A 21309-nucleotide genomic window follows, 5' to 3' on the forward strand; every position below is an offset into this window, starting at 1 on the left:
TTAGTCTACTTTAGGACTACTGGCAATAGCTCTAGACTGGAGTTATGGTTGATTACAACACATGGCATAACTGTGAGTGACTCATGGCTTTTGTTCAGCCATTTTATTATCAACTTTGAAAGTGATATGACAACTGGACCAAAAAGACAGCGACTTGTTTTACACTGTGACTCAACAGTTTAATATCTTGCTTTTTAAGCTGTGCAACACTAAGCCTCCCTTTACAGCAATGACCAACTGTTGTTTGACCCCCGGTGGGCAGTCAGTATCTATTATTATCCATTATATCAACATTGTTCCCCTTATTATATTGGTTTAAGTGTGGGAACTACATTTTGATTTGATTATCTTTAACTTTACTCAATCATATTAGGGCCCATCAAAATGAAATTATCATTTTACAAGAGAAACCTGGCCCAGAAAGCAGCATATACATATTTTAACATCAATAAAAACATATATATGTATATATAACAAATAGAATGTAAATAGAATATTACATGTAAATATACATAATATAATAAATATAATACAAACAACATAAACAAACTGACAACTACCACATGATTCAAAATACCATAAATAGCACCCAGCTGAAATACATATAATTATAAGAAACTTTGAATCGGATCTATGGGGAATATATTAACTACTAGTTGTATTTGAACAGTAATAATGATCATATCATAACATCATAAAATAAAGAATAGGTTTTCCATATTTATAGTAACGCCCATTTTTTCCCATGGGGATCATTTCAGTTCTCCCTTGCCTTAATTGCACAAAGGACGATGTGTCTTTCTTCCCTTAAAAGGGCATATCCAGGAATGTCAACGCAGGCCAGGCAGTATTTGTGGAAGTTACATTTACCTCCTTGGGGGTGGAAATCTGAATTGGTTTTTCTTAATACGCTTAATCATAAAATGTTAGAATCTGCTTTGGACTGAAGTTCCGTAAATATACATTTGTAACTGTAGTATTTAGATCAAAACAACGTATTACTTGGGTTTCAAGAGAGTAATAATAGTTTCGTCCTTGATGAACTCCCCTATTCTTCTCAGTTGGTTTGTTCCGAATATCCTGTACGGAACCCAACATGATTATCAGGAAGTGAAGGGCGGTGGTTGAGAAAAGAGCAGCTTCGGGCTAACTGTGTTTTGTAGTTGTCAGGTAAGACTGTCTGTTTTGACTTTATTTCTCTACCTCACTAACTTCAGCTACATTATAAATGTGTTTCTATCAGTGTATCAAACAGCTTGTGGTAATTGTAAAGGGTTGTAGTATGTCTGAATATGGTTTTGTGGCGATTGATTGCACTGAAAACACGGCTGGCTGTTAGCTTCGAGGCTGATTACTCGATAGCAAAAACTAAATCAGTTGCAATACATTGGTTTGCTGGACTTGTAAAGTTAATTATCTTAATAAAATATAACTTTTCCTCGTAAACGTGGGTCACGTCCACGGCTGGCTGGTGTTTGTAGGGAGCTAACGTTCACATCATGGCTCAAGCTAGGCCGCAGCTGTCTACGTACTTGTGAAAGAACAGTTGTCATAAAATCGGTTATTAAAACAAATTAGCACGAGGATGATTGTGTTTTTGGTTGTGAATTATTAGTTTGCGCGATACGTTTTGTAAAGTGCGCATCACTAACAAAGTAAACGTCACCAGAGTGTAACTAACTTTTTATAGTAACACTTCTGTGAACTTATATTGACGGCGTTTTAAACTTGTGTAATTGTAAAGACATCACTTATTTCAAAGCTAAAATTACAGTATTGCACAATTGTTGTCTGCGTGTCCGATTTTATCATTTGCTGCTTTTTATTTCCTAATAAAAAGCATATTTGAGGAGTTTCCACGCCCCTCGCCCCCCTAAAAGAAGCAATTTGAGTGATTCATTGGGAACATGTACGTTTATACACTGATTGATTAACTCCAGCCCTAACTCAGAGCATTAAAACGTTCATCTCATAGATGATATCTGACCATGTCACCTTATTTATTATGTCAGTGCAAAGCTCCACAAGGAACTTGCTGTCCAAGGCGGCTGAGATCGTTTTTCATCAACACCTCCAGCTGCAAAAATATTCACATCTGTCATGTGAACAAAGGAGTCTTCATTCAAGACGTTGCCTGATATGGGCATCTGTTCTCACATCGCTAATTCTCTTGCCTTCAGTAAAGCCGGCGATCTGATCAACCTAGAAAGCCAGGGAACATTTCCATTTATAGCTCTGTGAGGGACACCACACTAGGGAATTGCTGCCAGAGAATTAAAATACCCTTCCATAGAGTTGTGGGCATGAATGACAAGCTCTTATTTCAAGCAACGACATGATCCACATAACCTTTCATGAGATTGTCTCCCTATGTGTCATCTTTTTGCATTCTTATTAGTAGTGCTGTCTTTTTTTGTCATTTGATGACTGTCCTCTGGCTGTTCTAATGTCTAGCTGCAGGATGTATAATCGAACATGTATACTTAAACGTATATTTATTTCCACAGGTAAAAAAAAAAACAGGTCAAAATGTCTAGCAAAAGAGCAAAGGGAAAGACCACGAAGAAGCGCCCTCAGCGCGCAACTTCCAATGTCTTCGCCATGTTTGACCAGTCTCAGATTCAGGAGTTCAAGGAGGCCTTCAACATGATTGACCAGAACCGCGATGGGTTCGTGGACAAAGAGGATCTTCACGACATGCTGGCCTCACTTGGTGAGTAGGAGAGTCTCTGAGTCAGTTGTTACTTCAGAGTTAGCTCAACCAACACGTCTGCAAGTTTACTTGTGTGGGTGTGCACCTACACTGCTTTTAAAACTAGTTCTACAAGCAAACATTTTAATCATCAGCTGACTGTTCATGTCATTTGTACTGAAACAACTTCTGTAGTTGAAACCCTTGAGACTAAGTACATCTTAACTCGGTCTTTCTACAGGCAAAAATCCAACTGAGGACTACCTGGAGGCTATGATGATGGAAGCTCCTGGACCCATCAACTTCACCATGTTTCTCACCATGTTTGGGGAGAAGCTCAATGGCACAGACCCTGAGGATGTGATCAGAAATGCATTCGCGTGTTTCGATGAGGAGGGTACAGGTAAGTCCAGACCGTTGTAATATCTTTCCGTTTCTCAAAACATTACAACTTTGCTTCCTTGCTATGGCCGCTTTCCCCTCAGTTGTTACATGAATAACATGCATCTTAAGGAGGAAAGTGGCTTTTAAAAAAGCCATTAAATAAAATTTTATTCAAAAAAAATTGTCAATTCTATTCCTTCCACTCCTTATACAAAACACTTTAAATAGCAGCGGTTTGAAAAAGTGTTAACAAATTAAGTTTTGTTGCCTAAAACAATCCAACTTTGTGAAGACAATTTTCTTCTGAAAAATGTAGTAATATCATTGCAAGCCAATTCAAATTCTTTGAGATGCTTTTGATTTATTTTTTTTAATTTTTTTTTTACAGTCTTTACACTATCTGATTTGGTTGTTTTTCCGCACAGGTTCCATCCAGGAGGATTATCTCAGAGAGCTGCTCACAACAATGGGTGACCGGTTTACAGATGAGGAGGTGGACGAGCTCTTCAGAGAGGCCCCCATCGACAAAAAGGCAAACTTCAACTACGTGGAGTTCACACGCATCCTAAAGCACGGTGCCAAGGATAAGGACGATTAAAGAGCCGTACCAGCGTAAATCTTTCCACCCTCTTCTCCACTTCCGTCAGCAAGATCTCGGTGCTGCATGTCTCAACTTTCCAGTACGAACCCCATTTTAAAAGGCAACCAAAGCAATAACTATCCACTCTTGTTTGTTGTGAACTTCCATTATTGCCAAATGTACACAGCTCTAATGAGAAGAGAAATTATTTGAAATGGATTGTAAAATGTTTTTCCTGTCCTGTGAAGTGGCAGAACCTTGGAAGATCTAAGGGATAAGTCTTTGCAATTCATGTGATCAGGTTTAGCTCAATTTTTACATTTTATAATATAAACTTTTTAAATAAAGCCATCTATCAAGTTGTATTTTGCTGACTTTCTCCCTTACATAAATGACAACTGAAATAAGTGGTGCATTATTCTGTCTTTATTTTTGGTGCTCATGCACAGTTTTTCCTTCCTTGGGTGCTTGTTGAGACTTGATCAGGCAACTCCCTCCTCGCTAAATGTATTTAACGTGTGCCAACTAGCTGGCTGAATTCTTTCTATGAGGGCAAATGAGTACAAGATTTACCAAAAAAAAAACATGAGGTGGATTTTTGTGACTCGATTCAAAAAAGCGCTGTCCAAATAGCATGAACACCTGCATATATTTGTGAGTGTTTCTCATTACTTTTTGTATTTGTTATTTAACAGAGCAGTGAGGACTCTGAGCTATTAGAGATGCATGATACAATTGAGCCCATCTATGATTGTCAGGTTTCTATTGATTTGGTGGCAGCAGTATCTACATGTGCTCAAAATGTACACTTCTAATGTCAAACTTTATTGGAAAGCATGCATCTCTGCTGAAGGCTCTTAAATCCAGAGATTAAAATTTTCCAATTGTAAACTAATCTACTAGGCCAGGGACATCTAAAGTTCTGATGAGTTCTATTTTAGGGAGGAAGCATATAGTTGAGGGCTGCACAGGAGAAGTGCAAACGTAAAACTAAGGATCTTTTCCATGCACTTCATTGAACTGATGAATTGCCATCTTTATCTCAAAGACTAATGCTGTGATGAATTAGATTGTAGTTTCTATCTTTCAAATTTAGATTTCTGTCATTGAGTGAATTTTCTTTGACACTCAAGTTCCACCAGTTAAGTATTTCCAAGTTGTCATTCCTCGTCTGACGAACTCTTTTCAAAGGGTTTGACACAGTAGCAGAGTAGAGATCTTACACTCTACAATGACTTGGAGGACATTTTCATCTGGGATCAAATATACTATTGTGACCTACTATACAATGACATTTTACCAAGACTTTTTGCGAGATTTAAAAGATATATATGTGTGGTAAACTAACTAATTTAATTACACGCTCTACTGTGACCTTCTTGATATACTGTCGTATAATTGTTTTTTTATATGATTATATTACTAAATAGATTTTGGAGAAACCAAATGCCAAAAGAAGCTGTAGTGAAGTGTCATTCAAAAAACTAATACAAAATTCATAGTACAGTGCAATTTAAATATATTAATTATATAATACTATCAGTATATGGAGTCATAGAATTTCATAGAAATCATAGTATAGTTTACTGTAAAAATGTCATGGAAAAAGTAATTATAAGTATGAGTAGAGTACGTCATAAAAAAGATCAGAATCAGCTTTAATGGCCATGTAAATTTGCACATACATGGAATTTGACGCTGGTTCACTTCGCTCTTCGTACTTATGTACATACAATAAGCAAGACATAATATAGTTTGGAAACCTATTGTATTATAATTATATTTTTGCTATCCCATATTATCATATTTTATGACAATTTATAGGCCATTTGAACAAGTGGAAACCTAATAAGTGAGAATGTGCAGTTATTTAGTGGGTTATGTCTCCTGCTGTTGTCTAAATATAAAAACACATAGCTGAATGGTGCTGCTTTCTATTGCTATCGGTAAAGATTTGTATCAGGTCACAATATGGGTACAGCCAAAGTTATTAAGAATCAAGAATCTCCCACATGGCTTCTAAATTTTTCAGTATTTTTTTTTCTTTTGTCGTAGTCAAGTTTAGTTCCGACCAAAATCTCAGGAACTACTAGATATAGTTAGAATCCAATGACATACTTTTAAAACAAACGCATAACGAGGCGCCCTGAACGCCTCATGAACCTTACGCAACCACGTGACGGGAAACGTCTTCGCTGTCCACGGTTCCTGTGCACCCGGTTCCTGTGTCCCTATGCTGCTGCTGTCGAGTATGTCAAGGTGTGAATTTTAACACTTTAATCTTTTATATTGGTGTTTATTCTTCACTACGGGTCCAGGTGGCAGCCATTTATCAAACTAATCAGATCAGCGCGTGCCAGGAAGCTCGCGGATGAGTAGCTCACGTTACCTCACAGCAGCCTCAAGGTTGGTTAGTTAACGGAAGAGTCACGTGGGAGTTGCTCTCATTGCTCGCAACACTGATGGTGATCTCATATTTAGTCAGTTAACATTGTGGAAACACGTGAGTTGTCAGAGTGTTCTTGTTTTAAAAGTAAGTGTTTGTCATTGTTTCAGCTGGGTCTGAAGAGGCATGGCTCTGAATCTGATGCAGAGATGTCAGCTGTTCAGGCAGTTTGGGATCCAGCGCTACCGTCCTGTCGGACCCGTCCGCGCCGCCAGGCTCCTGGGGGTCAACGGGGACGGTCATACGTGTGCAACCTGCCTGCACACCTCAGCTGGCGGCTGCATCCGGAGTCGGGGCTGCAAGAAAGTCCACTTGGACTGCGGGAGGAGAACTCTGAGCACCATTGTAAGGGAGCCCCTGTTTGTCGCTTGCAGCGCTGTGGGGCTCCACAGGGATTCAGGACCTCGGCTCCGTCTGACCCAGCTGCACCGGCCCACGGCTGCAGAGGAGGAGGCTTTCAAGAATCGCCTGAGGGGCTGCTCCTCGTCCCGGCAGGTCTTCACGCTGCTGCGCACAGCGGAGATCATGTCTGACACCATGGCTGCAGAGGCTCTGCACCGCGTGGCCGACCTGGAGCACGAGAGTGGATCCCTGAAGGATCCCACGGTGCTGGAGAACGACACCATCAGAGCTCTGTGCTTCCAGCTGGAGGAGGACTCTGTGCGCCTGACGGATGCCGGAGTGGTATCGGCTCTGCTGGCTTGCACCCGCCTCCTCTTGGATCCCTGGAGCACGCTGATGGTGCGGCTGGTGTCCGAGAGCCAGGAGAGGCTGGACAGAGGGCAGATGAGTGTAGGGCAGCTGTGCACTCTGGGCCGGGCGATGCTGGCGGTGGGGGGTCCTGGCTGTGTGATGCTGGAGCAGGCGATGGAGCAAATCAAGAAGCAGCCGCCGTCGTCCCAGTGGAGCCTCGAGGATCTCACTGCCGCCTATAGGTTTCTGCAAGATGTCGTGGGTCAAGATGGGAAACACCGGGACCTGCTGAACGCCATGCACTCCCACGCCGTGACAGTCGCCTCCCGCATGGATCCTCCCGCTGTCAGCGGGCTGCTCGGCGCCCTCGTGACCCTGAACCAGACGCAGGCCATGCCGCTTGTGATCAGTCTGTGTAAACAGGCTGTGCGGCATGTGCCTCACTTCACCGACGAGGAACTCGCCGTCGTGCTCAGGGCCTTGATGCACTTTGGTCACAGCGATCATTACTTTGTTGAGGCCATGGAGAGGTACGTGCCCACGATGACCTTCACCTCGCACCCAGAGACGGTGACCAAGGTGATTCAGTTCTTTGGCCGGAGGAACATCCTGTCCCCGACTGTGTTCGATGCCGTCGCGGAGAGCTTTGTGTACCGAGCAGACGACTACAGCACCAGCCAGGTGGCCAGGCAGATCGCGGCTTTCGGAAAGCTCGGCTACCTTCCTCCCAATGCCGGCGAGGTGTTCAGGAAAGTCGAGACCATCCTGCGTGCACGCTTCTCACACTTCCAGCCCCGGACGCTGCTCAACCTCCTGCACGCCTGCACCCTGGTGGAGCGGTTCCCCGTTAACTTTGTCTCCAAAGTATTCAGCAGTTACTTCCTACAGCAACTACAAGGTGAAACATCCCGTGAGACACCTGCAATGTGTTCAAACATTAAGAAGAATACTAATAATGACATTGTTGCGTTTGTCTTGTGCGGTTATCCTTCTGCAATGTATCGACAAGTTGGTAATCCGGATTGTTTGTACTGTAATATAAACATGTTGGTTCATACTATACACACATCTATTGCATGGGAGAAGCTTTTCCTCTTGAGACGCATTTGTAAAAATAGGCTATAGAGACACTATAGACTAAACCTCCCTGTCTTCCAGAGCAGGGCACAGGAATGGACCGGATCGTCCTGGCACAGCTAACCCAGCTCTACATGACTTTGAAGTTGGAGTGTCCTTCTTATCAGGTAAAATATGTAAACTGTCAACAGTCGAATATGTTATAGAGCCTCAAACCTGACTACACACCTTCTTACAACATGCCATCCTTGTGAGGTTCAGTGCATTATAGATCCTGTACTGGTGACTTCCTACTTTTCTCATAGTGACTGTTGACAAACACAAAACAGACTTTGCATCTTAAAGCGTGTCTACTGTGTGGTTTGGTGCGCTTTTATTCTGAAGGCCAAAACCAAATGGATCGTTTACGTCACTGCAGCTTTCATGGAAATATGTTGTTTTATTGATTGCTCAAGAGAAATCAGAAAAAACAACAACTTTCAATTAAAATGACATTATAGGGTTTGTTAAGTTGTAAAGCAAGAATGTAATCGACAGTATGAACGTATTTGTGTTCCTTCCGTTGTCTCCTCAGGGTTTCAAGCTCCCTCCCAAGTACCGCATCAAGTCCTTCCTCCTGACTGGACAGACTCTGGAGACGCCCGTGGACGGACATCTGTACTACTCTGTGAAAAATGGACTGGTGGATTTGCTCGGGGATCGTAAATACTTTGGATCCAAAGTTCTGACGCCATACTGCTACACACTCGGTAACGTAACAGCTGCTTATCTCCTAAATGTTTACTGTAGTCGACCTAAAGGGGTTTAACGCCCAACAACTATTTTTTGTTCTTGTAGATGTGGAGATAAAAGTTGATGAAGACGGATATGTGCTGCCTGCCAGTCATGTTGATGATGTATACAAAAGGTAAAGTGTTTTATGTAAAAACTCTTCTGGAGTTCATCTGTCGAAGCTGAAGTGATTTTTAAAAACAGGGTTTAACACATTGTGTGTTGCAGGATTGCGCTTTGTATTGACGGACAGAAGAGGTTCACTACAAACATGAGGCAGCTACTTGGAAAAGAGGCCATCAAGCAGCGACATCTGACGCTTCTGGGATATGAAGTTGTTCAGGTGAGACCCCGCCCCCCATCTTCGCTTTGGTGATTTACTGAGTCATCAATCTGTTCTTTAGGCATTTCCATCGGCATTACCCATTTAGTTCTCTTAACTTTTCATGAAATTACTAAAAAAAACTTCTTTTTTTTTTACTAGATTCCTTTCTATGAATTTGAAACACTGCGAAACAAGACCTGTGTGGTGGAATATCTACACCAAAGAATCTTCCCTCACACTTTCAGGCTGAGCTGGTGATGCACACTGAGTTACTGTCGTTGAGCCCCAACTTGTTTCAAGAAAGATTTTTTTTTTTTTTTCAAGTGTAAATAATAAATAGTGCCTTTTTTAAGTTATGTATTTATACTTACTTGGCAATAAAGTTTATTTTGTATAAATTACTTTTGCATGACTTCGATGTATCAGTTGAAAAATATAATTTATTTTGTTCTTGGCAAACAAAATGCTGCCGAAACTGTACAAAGTTAAGAGAATCCCAAATCACACAATCACCACAGATACATGAGATATGAGCTCACTAATAGAGTAGAAATCAACTTTTAATTAAAGATACCTGATTTTAAAATGCAGTTCATTATTCCTTAGACAGAAGATGCTTTGGTTTTTTTTAAAATTCTGCACTATAAGGCTGGGAGTGTCAGTTGGATAAATACAAAAATCCTATGATACATGTAAACCTCGCATTATTGCTCTGGTTGGACTTTTACGAAGCAGGAATTTGAGGAAGGCCAAACTCGTCCACCAGGACGCCATCCTGAAACAAAAAAAGAAGAAGAAGAATGACCGTTCATGAAAAAAGCTCTGTAAACTTCCCAGAAGACTTGTGAAAAACGTTAAACTGTTCAGTACCCTGTTGACCGACTTGTCGCCGGGCATGCCCTCTGGGATGGAAGGAGCTGTTGCAGCCTCGTCCAGGTAGGAGCTGTCGTCATCCATTAGGAGCTCGTCTCCCAGAGCATCCAGCTCTGTGGACGCAGAAACGGTTAAGGATGGAGGAAAATGGCGGCCATAATAAGTGCCATCACCTTGTATGAAACAAGGGTTTCAATGACAACACATTATTTAAGGGCAATTCTCAATAACTGGTTAATTATGGTGAAAGTAAAAATCCTCGAAGTATTTTACGGACCGGCCTCCAAGTCGTCGTCATCAATTTCAGGTGTGCCGTAGCTTCTTCCCAGCGCTTCCTGGATGTCGTTGGCATCCTCCATCATGTCCCCGAGCTCATCTTGAAGATCCTGAATATTAAAAGAACACAAGAGTTCAGAGTTTGCGCTTCATCTTTTGGCTCCAAAACAAAGACTTGTATTGTGCTGAATGCCCCACACAAGGTTAAAAGTATAGTTTGGATGTTTAAAAGTAGGGCTTGTGTGCACGGCTGTGGACAGGGCAGTAAAATGTATTGTCACCACCTAAACGAAGGCCAACCTAAAGGAATAGTTTAAGCTATACTTAGAATATTTTCACCACTTAATCTTGCCTCAAGACAGCCACTATATCCAAATATGCTCTGGCCAAAGTCACCAGACTCCATCCGACTGTATAGCTCCGTTACAGCAAAGTCAACTGGCAAACATTTTAAATATAGCATGAACTTAAACAGATAAGATTTTTTTATTTTTAATGGAGCCTTTCTTTGAGCTCGCTAAAATGCGTTTTGCCCCTCATTACTTCTAGTCCACTATAACATGCATTATTATTATTATTATTGTGACACCATCTCGTCCGCTGAGATCAAGCCTCTTGGTTGTTAAATTTGTATTCACAAAACAAATACCTCAATCTTATCAATCTTGACATTCTTGTACGCTTTCTTCATCTCTTTGGCGCCGATTTTCATGGCATCAACCTAAAAAAAGGAAAAAGCAGAAAGACCCATTTTCTTAAGTTATCTTTCCAGTGGGGTGAAAATATCATCTGGTCGATAATTGACTGTCTTACTGTGGTTTTAGTGTCTTTAAGAGACTGGATTGTGTAGTTTGCTTGTTCCATGTTGAACGACTGGTCCATGAGGTTACTTCTCTGGCCCTCATACCTGGAAGATTTGATGATGACATAAAGTTAGACTCACACAGCAGATGGGATGTGTAATAGCTGTGGTTGATAAGATAAACATGCAATGCTTTCATAGATAATTTGATGTTTAATATTATAAACACCATTTTTAGTAAATAGAAGTACTTACATACGCTTCTGCTTCAGAACTCTTAGAGCTTTCTGCTTGACCATGTTCTGGTGAATGAAAACAATAATTAGAAATACTTGAATGATACTAACTGATTATCAACATGAGACATATTCTAAATATTTGACAGATGTCAACGTTTGAGAATTTATTTTATTAAATAAAATATGTTTTGCAGTGAGGTTTTGGATACAGTATCAAATCAAGATATTGAAGGCATCCTGTTATATGTAACTTAGTGATCTTCAGCTAAACTACAGCATTTTACACCATTGAAGTAAAAGAAGGGGGAACTCATTCATTTGTTTAAGTTTTTTCTCAGCCCACCTACACCCATGTTTCGAGCTCTGCTTGTTGCAGCATATGTGTGTATGTTATAATTAAATGAAAACTTTAAGAAAAGAGTTTAAAAACACTTCCTTTGTGCTGTTGAGTGTCTTTTGGTCCTAGTCAGCAGCCTAAAGGGTTCAAGAGAAGAGCCATTTCTCTTTTTGGTTTAACAGCAGCATCGGACACTGAATCTCACCTTCGAGGGCCCGTCTCTCATCTTCTTCATCTGGTCCTTGTATTTCACCAGTTCAACATCTAGTTTGGAAATCTTTTTGTCTATGGACTCCGTGCGAGAATCAACCTTCAAGTAAAACAGAGAAAAGGACATCAGCCTCTCGTCATTATCAGTGGATTCCTCTTAATAAAAGGGCCCTTTCAAATAAAATAAAGCAAATTCAAAGAAAGGATTAATTGCATGGAAAACGTTTTCTTTAGGCATCCACACATAGTTGGGTAAATTAGGCCTAATCAAGAGCAATAACACATCATCCGGTTCTTCCCCCACCCCAGTTGTCTAATAATAGTTGTTCCCTGACAAATAACCAGAATAACTGGTTATTTGTCAGACATTCCTCCGAGAGAGCGACACGTTTCCTGCTGTTTACCAGTTTAAAGGCTCAAATACTTGCTCAAAACTAAATAATGCTGAGTCATGGCGTGAGCAGACAAACACAGGAAACACATTGTGTTGTTTAAATACCTTTTGTTTGTCGACACACGATATCAACGTTAGGTAAACACGCCCTGTCTGCTGTCAATAATGCTACAGCTAATGAGCATTGGGCTCGTTGAATATGACAGCCTTAGCGTCTAAATATGGTTTCCTGCTCATAAAAGTGAGCTAACCCAGCCGAGAAGGGGTCCATCTTTGTTTACTTTGTTCGAGACAGCGTCCAAAAAGTTGAACCGGGATTGAACTCACTTTTCCGATGCAGTCTGTCAGGTTTGGCGGAGGAGCCTTGGGGCCCCCTCTTCCAAATATTCGGTTCATTTTTGGCTGAAAATTGAGGCGTTTTTTGTTGTTGTTTACTCGTAAAGGAAGCTCCTAGCTTGCTGACACCGTTCACCGAACCTTCTGAGGCGAAAACACCCGGAAGAGACCGCGAGTGACGTCAGAGGAGTCACGTGATATTTGGTCGCTGGGCCGTGCCCTCCAGACAGCTCTGTTTGTTACTTTAGTCTTAATTTCCTGTTTAAATTTTATTATTTAAAGTGTATGTGTTGTGTTGGTGTTCATTCATATTACCATATTATATTTTTATGAAGAAAAAACAACGTATCAGTTCATTGTTATTTTTCATAATATGTCGAAACACATCTAAACATTCAAAAAATAAACGTGACAAGGGTAGGAGTTCAATGTCCATAGCATTTTTCCTAAATCAATTCATATGTTTGATTCACATTGATCAGTAATGACATGCTGTGTCCTCTGGAGGGAGCAGCTGGCTTACAGTAAAACCCTTGTGAGTAAATATAATCACCTGCAGAAGACTCCTGAGCTCCTCAAAATAAAACTGCTCCTCCTCATTCAAAGTGTGATTTAAATAAGCCACTGTGAGAGACAGCGTTTCATTTCACAACAACATATTAAAAGTAATGTTGCAGTGCAAGCATATAGAAAGATGCTACTGGCAGCATCTAAAGGAGAGTGTCACAGTCAAATATTACAGAGAAATTACAAATCAAAACTGACAACAAGATGAGTTGTCATTGCAAGAGAAGAGAGTCATTGTTTGTTAAACTTGCTTTAATATTTATCGCTTCAAGCACAGTTTTGAGAAACACGTCAGCTGTTCAGTTGACAGCAGTCAAAGCCAATATACAGCAGCAGCAGCAGATTTAAACGCCAAGCACAGAGACTGAAGATAAAACAATGATGCCTTGGTCACAGTGAAGTTTCGTAGAATAATGTCTCTTATTTTGTTGTCAAATAACAGAACTTCTGCACTTTTATCTATTTTCATGTCAGTTTACATAGAGATTTGTTAACAAAAAAAGTTTCCCTAAACCCACAAAACTCCGGTTTAGGGACATGAGAGAGAAACAGAATGTCTCTGAAAATGGATTTTCTTCATTAATTGCGTAGCTAACCTCTAATGTGACATGAGTTCATACCATAAGTGATCATACGTTTGTATAATATAGAATCTATTTGGAGTACATTCATAATAACAGCACAGTCCATCAAGTACTGGCTGCTGATGTTGCTTTAAACTGTCATAGCAATGATCATTGACATGCTACAAATACAGTATATTTCAACAATGTCTGTGCAAAGTTTTTTTTTCGTTATCTATACAAAATAACATATACTATCATATTGTACAGTTGATAGAACAAACGGTATTTAACCAACTCGTTTAAACAGCTATTCATGTTTTCAGATTGCACTAATGACAACATTTCCCTACAACAACAGAGTGCTTCAATATAACTATGTGATCATAGTAGAAAGCCAGACAAAGCACATGTGATGGAATTATATCGCATAAGTTGAACAACTTATCGGTCTGGACACAACTCCAGAGTCAAAGCCGTTCGAGAGCCCTCTGTCAAATTTTAAAAGCACATTCAAGTCCAGGATTTTTAAACTTTTCTCATCAATAAACTTTAAGCTTTGATGCAGCGATTTAGTTTAGTTTTTTTGTTGTTTATCTCCCAGAGACTTCAAAGTCGACCATGGGTCAGTTCTCTCACGTTGTAGTCCATCAGCACAATTTAAACGCTCACCTTCAAACAGAAATGAAAAGGATTCAAACATGTGATGTCAGCGACTCATGCAGGTATACGACTAACATGTTAACTGTATAAACAAAAACACAGTTGCTGTTTGACCCTTACTGATCCTCACTGAAACCATTTCCCGCTGCTACACACATCCGTTATCCTGGACTGTTAAAGGCACGTTTGGCGATAGAAACATACAGAAAAATAAGTGCCGTCTGCGCCGAAAATGGTTCTTCAGAGCCACAAGAAGAACCATTTATAGTTCTGCAAATTCAATTTTCCACTTACAGGAATACATAGAATTTGAGAAAGGCGTAAAAACAACTGATTTAACAGGAACTGCGTGAAGGGGCCGACCATGTAACAATTGTTTGTTTGTTTCACATTAAATAATTAATAATTCTCTTCAGAAATGTTGGCATTATATTCTTGTTACCTCGTGGTTTGCTTTGGGAACGTTCCACTAAGGGAATACTTGTAATCTACGTAAATAATGTTCAGTTGTAAAGTTTTTCGGAAAGGAAATGGTTAAAGACAAACTTTTGGTCTGCAACCAAATTCCCTTCACTTCCATGTAAACACACAATCTGCTTGAGGGAAAATATGACTCAAAGTGTCACACTATTTATAACGTAGACCGTTCCTTAGATCTCTGAAAATAGCTGTTGGCACTGGTTAAAACACAAGTGGTAATGGAAATAAACTCCGTAATAGTGACAGCTCTACATTGCCGACGTGACGTGGGTTAGGCCCAGGTCATGCGAGTCTTCTTTTCCAATGTGAGAAATTGAAGACAGTTCCACCGCTAGTCATGTCGGCTTTCTAGTCCCGTCTGGGTGGCCGAGGGTCACGCCGGCCTCCCGCACGCCGGGCAACCTCCTGCTCCCCGACACCTTGTCCCCCTTCAGTTTGGCCGAGAGGCAGAAGTCCTTGAAGCAGCGTTTGAAGTTCTCATCCAGAAAGGCGTACAGGACCGGGTTCAGGCTGCTGTTAGTGTAGCCCAGAGCCACGCAGAAGAAGTAGGCGGCCATGATGGCGGTGGTTTCGGGTATGCTCACCAGCGCCTTGACCAGGATGAAAATGTGTATGGGCGTCCAGCAGACCACAAACACGGCCACCACGACCACCACCAGCCGCGTGATCCGCCGCAGGTTGCGGTCTTTCTCCCTGGAGCCGGACAACATTCGGACGCTCTTCAGCCGCAGGACCATGAGGGAGTAGCACACGGTGATGATGAGCACGGGCACGACGAAGGCGAAGACAAACACGCACACCTTCATCACCGTGTCCCAGTAGACGTACGGCTCTGGGAACTGCAAGGCACACTCGGTTATGTCTGCAGGAGCAAATGAGAGCGGAGGGGAGAAAAAGTCAATTAAGAGACAAAGTGCACTTGTGCTTTATCGTAAATAGAATTCCACTTTGTTCCTTTCTGCTATCAATTCAGCAAGCGCTACAGAACAGCTAATCTGCACTCAAAAGGGAACATTTTGCTCGAAACTCTACTTTTTCTTTTCCATTCTTCCATTTATATTCAGGCAGGATGATGCATAGCGTGCAGCTAATGGAAAACTCTGCGCTGACAGATGAGAGAATATATTTCTGCTCTTAAAATATTATCAACGCAGGCTTTAAGTGAGCGCCCGTGTCCATTCGGCGTTATTGAGGGATGACGAAAGCTCTTTCCTCACCGCTCTTGGACTGCGTGCCGCCCAGGATGAAAGCAGGTATGCCCGCCGCTGACGACAGGATCCAGATGCACACGTTGATCATCTTGGCTTTGATCGGCGTGCGGAAGTCCAGGGCCTTCACCGGGTGGCACACGGCCACGTAGCGATCCACGCTCATCATGGTGAGCGTGAAGATGCTGGTGAACATGTTGTAGTAGTCGATGGCGATGAAGACCTTGCAGACCACCTCGCCGAAGGGCCAGGTGTTCAACAGGTAGTCCGTGCTCTGGAAGGGCATCGTGGTGGTGACGAGGGCGTCGGCCAGCGCTAGGTTGAAAATGTAAATGTTGGTGGCCGTCTTCATCTTCGTGTACCTGTTGAACGTGCATGTGAGGGTGAGGAGGAGAGAGATGACCAGCCGACCGCCCACCGAGAGGCAGAGGCCTTCGTTCTTGGCTCATCAGGAGTCAACATTGTGCATTAATTCACACTGCTTCCTTGAACCCAAAATGAGATTAAAAACAAGATTCTCCAGATTTGGTTTCCGAGGCGACGTCGCCATGGCTCATGGGAGGGAATGTATCTTTGGTTTATCATAAAAATATAAAAATGAAGTCATCACATGGGATAAAATCCTTGGATAAAGCCATATGACAAGGCCTGATAGATTTAGATCTTAATCAGTAAAAGATGAATAAATAAGAAGCTTTTGTTGTTTCAAAAGAGTGTTAAACTGTTCTTTTAAACATGCATTATTATTTATTTTTGTGTTGGCCACTTGGGGACTCTACAACAAGTCGTAAACAAAACATTGATAAATTACAGTCGCCAGCAAACTCAGAGCAACACAAGCGTTCATGTGGAGTTGTGTTTCGGTTCTTGTAACGATTGAACGTCTGATATTGACTCTTTTAGCTCTGCTTTTGGTCTCCACCTCGTCCTGAGTGGAATATCTCTGTTCCTTCGCTATGTGTTCACCAGCTAGTCACGAACGTTGCTAACTTGTTAACCTCTTGCTGACCTCTTTTTGTTTATCTGAGCTGTGACTGGAAACAACAAAGATGAGAGCCGGGAGAGCGAGTCAATCGACCGAAACAATGAGCTGAGAGACGCTGAAGTGCTCCAGAGATCTGAGGGGGGTCTGCGGAGCGGGGGATGAATATCTAAGGGTTGATCGCCAAGAGACTCCTTCCGCACATTGATTCACTGTTAATGTAAAACACATTGAGCAGCTTTAACAGCACAAACCCTTTAAAGAGATAAAGGTTGCACTGCCGTGACAGATCTACTAATGGCTTATAGCTCGACATCTAATGTATGGCCTGTGTTCGCTTCGTGCCTTTAGCGTTTGGATGGAGATTATTTCAGATGCTGTTTACACTAAAATCGGCTTCAACCGACGGGCGTCGCAATCAATCTGATTTCAGGTAATTGCGGACGCCACCGCTGCGTTTCACACGACATAGGAAGGGAGATTTGTTGGCTCTCGCCCACGATAAATAAGAGCCAATGAGGAGCAAGAAGGATATCAGCTTGACAAAGCACCACTGGCTTCCACTATGACTCATATCATGTCCACCAGACAGAGACATTTACAGAATATTGTTGTTATGTTTTGTAAGTTGAAGGTTAGATTAATACAAAAGGGCAGAATCAATTATACATGGAACGCTTCGGTGCCACTAAATTAAAAATGAAAACATTAATCCAAACAATTTCGTTGACAAATTGCTACACCTGACTGGTCCCTTGTGCTTTAGTAAGTGCAACATTAACATATATTTAGACGCCGTCTCAGACACTTAACATGCTCATTACATGCTAGCTCTTTGGATGAGCTGCGTAAGTGGGCTTTAGACCAGAGGACCTGCCTCTATTGAGCACAAGGGCACTAAAAGGAACCATGACAGAGACCAGATGGCCTCGAGGTCACTGTGAAAGCCCAAGGGTTGGTGCCAGTTCTCCACAAGTAATAACATTTACAGTGACTGTGGAGGAACACATTCTTCTATAAGGGCCTCTGTTGTTTTCTGTGTTTCTAAAAAAGAAACCTTTAGGCTCCCGTGCATTTGTCAAAATTGTCATCAGAAACTTTCCAGTCAACGATACATCTTTAAATTCAGATTGAATGCGTATCATATTGCCACATACACGTACAGTGTGTGTCTCGATATTCAGCCTTCTTGTATTATGAAAAGGACCTTACCTGATGATCACATACATGACGAGGCAGTTGCCCAACAAGCCCACCACGAACACCACGGAGTAGACTGCAGTGATGATGGGGATGATGGGAGACATGCCTTCCGCCTCCCAGCTGTCATCGTGGGTCACGTTGCGGCTCTCGGAGTATCCGGACATCCAGGCTGAAGAATTCACCGGACAGTCTTCAAGCAGGCACTTATTGTCTTCTTTGAATATTTCAACAGAAGAGATTTCCATTGTGACACCTGTTTGTTGAAGAAAAAGCTTTGTAATAATACTGAAATGATAAGACGACATGGGAGCAACATTTACATGGCAATCAGGGATGTGACGGTTAGTAATAATGTAAATACATAATAAGGTAACACATCATGCGACTGAGACAGAAAAACGCACGTGAAACACACACACACACACACACACACACACACATTCAAATGAAGAAAAAAACAACATCACAACGTTACTGCAAACCCATGAAAGCCTCACGAACTTCACTCTGGTTCTCCAGCCACTTGTAGTTTATGCAAAACAGTCGGAAATAAACACACAGGAGCTTCATCCTTTCACGAAAGAAAAAAAAAAAAAAACGTCAACACGTCAGAGTAATTTGAAGCGCGCAGGTTACTCACCTTGATCGACCCGAATCAGCGGACGCAACCTGTAGAATATGTTTTTGAAAATAATAATAATTGAGCCCGTTTTGTTTCCCTTGGTGAAGGTTACAGCTCATCAAAGTTTGTGGACGGCACTGCGCGCCCGGAGAGGAGCAGCGGCGGCTTTGCGGACACTCGTGCACACGCACCGATGGAGAGGCGGCGCGCACCCGGGCTCGACCCACAACACACACACACACACACACACACACACACACACACACACACACACACACACACACACAAACACAGACGCACACACACGCACACAAACGCACACACATTTATATATAACAGCCAACCTTCACCCAAATTACCAGATGACAATAACCTGCAGCACAGCGTCCTACAATCTCATGCCACAGTGGAGTAAAACATATTCAAGACATCTCAGTCAGATTTTCTTAATGAGAAATAAAAAAAAAGATTAATTCACATAGAAGCAACATATGCCATGTGTTTTTTTCCTCCATATCTAAAAAGATAACGTCTTATTCATGTCAGTAGTTGTTTTTTCTGCTGCACATTTCTAAAGACTTTGGGCGGTTTAGTCTGAGTGTTAAACGAGCCACTGGGGAGGTCAAAGGGTGAGATAGAGGGGGAGGCATGAATGTGGCATTGAGCTCTGGGGTCACTGAGCTTTGCGTTGCACATGCATGTTTCCGTGGACGGAGTCCACAGGGACAAAGGGAGGTGATATACGTTCAAAGTGCAGTGCAGGCGGGATACAAAGCAACAAGGCGAGCCATCCTTTCACCTCCTGCGTCGATCTAAACAAACACAAAAGCCTCAGATCTTAGAAAGTTGCTGCTTCGCCATAACGGCAACGTTCTGAGCAACACATATATCTTTTGTTCGAGGATGCGCTGGAACACAGCTCTAAGTATACCTGCTGGACAGCGTTGTTTTGGATTCAGAAGCCCCCGTCTACCTGATGTATTGAGCTCTTTTCTAAAAGAGCCCCTCGGTGCCAACAAAGAGCGCTTTCTTCACGCTGCATTTCTGGCACCACAGGCTGTTAGTGAACATAGCATTATGTTAGCCAGTGAAGCGTGTGAGATGGCAGATTGCACAAAAGCATGAGTTGCATCCCTCAGCGAGTCCTGTTGTTCTGTAACAGCAAACAAATAAAATAAATACATCTCACCGGTTCTAGCAATACATAGAACAGATTTTCGTAGGCGTTGTGTATTGGATGTAAATGGTGTTGACAGTGCTTTACACACACTTCACACCCAAAGCCCCTAAAAGTCCCTTTAGAGTTCTGTTATTGTGTTTTATAACAGTTTGTTCACGATCCATCAATCAATGGATTCAGGTTAACACAAGTCATCAAGCTTTACAGGCTGATGAGCGCAAAATAAGACAAATATTAACAGCAAAACCACTTGAGACTAATGCACATAATAAATAGTAATTAGATCAAATAGAATTAGCTACTGTAAAAGAAGAGACAGTACAACGTTACGTGTGTTATTATATTTTGTTCTTAAGTGGAATACGAAACGTCACACTGTATAAAAGCAAAGCCCGTTTCATAGAAACAACTCATCTTAAGTGGTTGTTATTTTGTCACCTTTATAAAATGTGCGAGCTCACTTTGTGACAAAAGGAAGAGCAACTATCTCACAACGTTTCCACATGCCGGGTTTTAATGACGTCAGGAAGAAATACAAGTGTTTGCAATGATTGTTATTTGACATATCACTTGATTTGTATCTTTATTTGCTTGTGAGCTGCTGTAATCCTGCAATTTCCCCACTGAGGGACAAATAAAGGATAATCTTATCTTATTTAGAATTCATCATTTCTTCTCTTTAAGAGGCCTTTATGTTATATTTCATTGTATTAGATCATTTTCATCAGTTATCTTAGCGATAGCAAACATGCTGCAGGGTTTACAAGAAACAAAAGAGCTAAAAAAAGAATTTTGCTGCGAGGGCGATGCTTCGTGTGAATATTATGCAACGGCAACTTCAAAATGCGAGTCATCCTCATTATGTCATTGCATGTCTGAGGATGTTAAAAGAGCTCATTTGCTGATTCCTCAAGGCCCTCTGGAAGAAATGGATATGAGCTTCTGTGAATATGAGGAGAAAAACTTACAAGAAGTCAAAAGTCCATGCAGAGAGAACATATTCCAGTTTCATGCTGACTCAAACTTCCTCGGCATCTGCTTCTGTTGCATTTCTTTATTGTCAGAACAATCTCTATGCAGCAATCAGGTCAATTAGTGGGGAGTTATTCAAATTGAGGGAATAAAAATCTGCAGACACATATTATTATCCACATGTATTGCTCAACAATGAGCAAAGCTCCTAAACTTATGAATGCAATTATCTTTTCTCTAGTTTTTCATGGATTGATGCTGAACTTCCCTTCACGTACTCATGCAGCACGTTTGAAACCAGAGATCTGATCTTTCAATGTGCAGAACGGTAATAAGAAAACATAAATTGGATGCGACGGCTAAAAAGTTGCTTCTCCCAGCTCCACAAAGTCAATATTTATTTATTTTTCTTTCCATCAACTGGCAGATTTTAT

The 21309-nt window shown here is 41.6% G+C and overlaps 4 protein-coding genes across 5 annotated transcripts; 2 read left to right on the plus strand and 2 right to left on the minus strand.

Annotated features, from left to right (window-relative positions):
* Window positions 1–1104: 1104 nt before the first annotated feature.
* On the plus strand, window positions 1105–4063 carry myl12.1 (myosin, light chain 12, genome duplicate 1). 2 transcript variants are annotated; one of them, XM_068581604.1, is made up of 4 exons: window positions 1105–1170; window positions 2508–2713; window positions 2934–3095; window positions 3502–4063. In XM_068581604.1, exons 2-4 carry the CDS (start codon window positions 2530–2532, stop codon window positions 3672–3674), a joined length of 519 nt encoding a protein of 172 aa, XP_068437705.1. In that variant the 5' UTR covers window positions 1105–1170; window positions 2508–2529; the 3' UTR covers window positions 3675–4063. The 2 variants fall into 2 exon arrangements, with proteins under 2 accessions (XP_068437705.1, XP_068437706.1); XM_068581605.1 differs by having other exon boundaries at window positions 1115–1172; window positions 2512–2713.
* Window positions 4064–5859: 1796 nt separating this feature from the next.
* fastkd3 (FAST kinase domains 3) lies at window positions 5860–9530 on the plus strand. Its single transcript, XM_068582155.1, has 7 exons — window positions 5860–5915; window positions 6213–7693; window positions 7954–8039; window positions 8447–8621; window positions 8710–8779; window positions 8872–8986; window positions 9128–9530. Exons 2-7 carry the CDS (start codon window positions 6229–6231, stop codon window positions 9224–9226), a joined length of 2010 nt encoding a protein of 669 aa, XP_068438256.1. The 5' UTR covers window positions 5860–5915; window positions 6213–6228; the 3' UTR covers window positions 9227–9530.
* chmp5b (charged multivesicular body protein 5b) lies at window positions 9379–12595 on the minus strand. The gene is made up of 8 exons (XM_068582156.1): window positions 12427–12595; window positions 11701–11805; window positions 11175–11221; window positions 10931–11024; window positions 10767–10838; window positions 10119–10227; window positions 9839–9954; window positions 9379–9743 (listed from the first exon to the last, which is right to left on the minus strand). Exons 1-8 carry the CDS (start codon window positions 12493–12495, stop codon window positions 9693–9695), a joined length of 663 nt encoding a protein of 220 aa, XP_068438257.1. The 5' UTR covers window positions 12496–12595; the 3' UTR covers window positions 9379–9692.
* A 678-nt stretch (window positions 12596–13273) lies between these two features.
* On the minus strand, window positions 13274–18888 carry LOC137788935 (delta-type opioid receptor-like). The gene is made up of 4 exons (XM_068582123.1): window positions 18742–18888; window positions 18111–18354; window positions 15926–16278; window positions 13274–15570 (listed from the first exon to the last, which is right to left on the minus strand). Exons 2-4 carry the CDS (start codon window positions 18344–18346, stop codon window positions 15044–15046), a joined length of 1116 nt encoding a protein of 371 aa, XP_068438224.1. The 5' UTR covers window positions 18347–18354; window positions 18742–18888; the 3' UTR covers window positions 13274–15043.
* Between the last annotated feature and the right edge of the window lie 2421 nt (window positions 18889–21309).

Source organism: Clinocottus analis, unplaced genomic scaffold (genome assembly GCF_023055335.1).
Source record: "Clinocottus analis isolate CAN_PGR_092001 unplaced genomic scaffold, fCliAna1.0.p SCAF_18, whole genome shotgun sequence".
Classification (NCBI taxonomy): Eukaryota; Metazoa; Chordata; class Actinopteri; order Perciformes; family Cottidae; genus Clinocottus; species Clinocottus analis.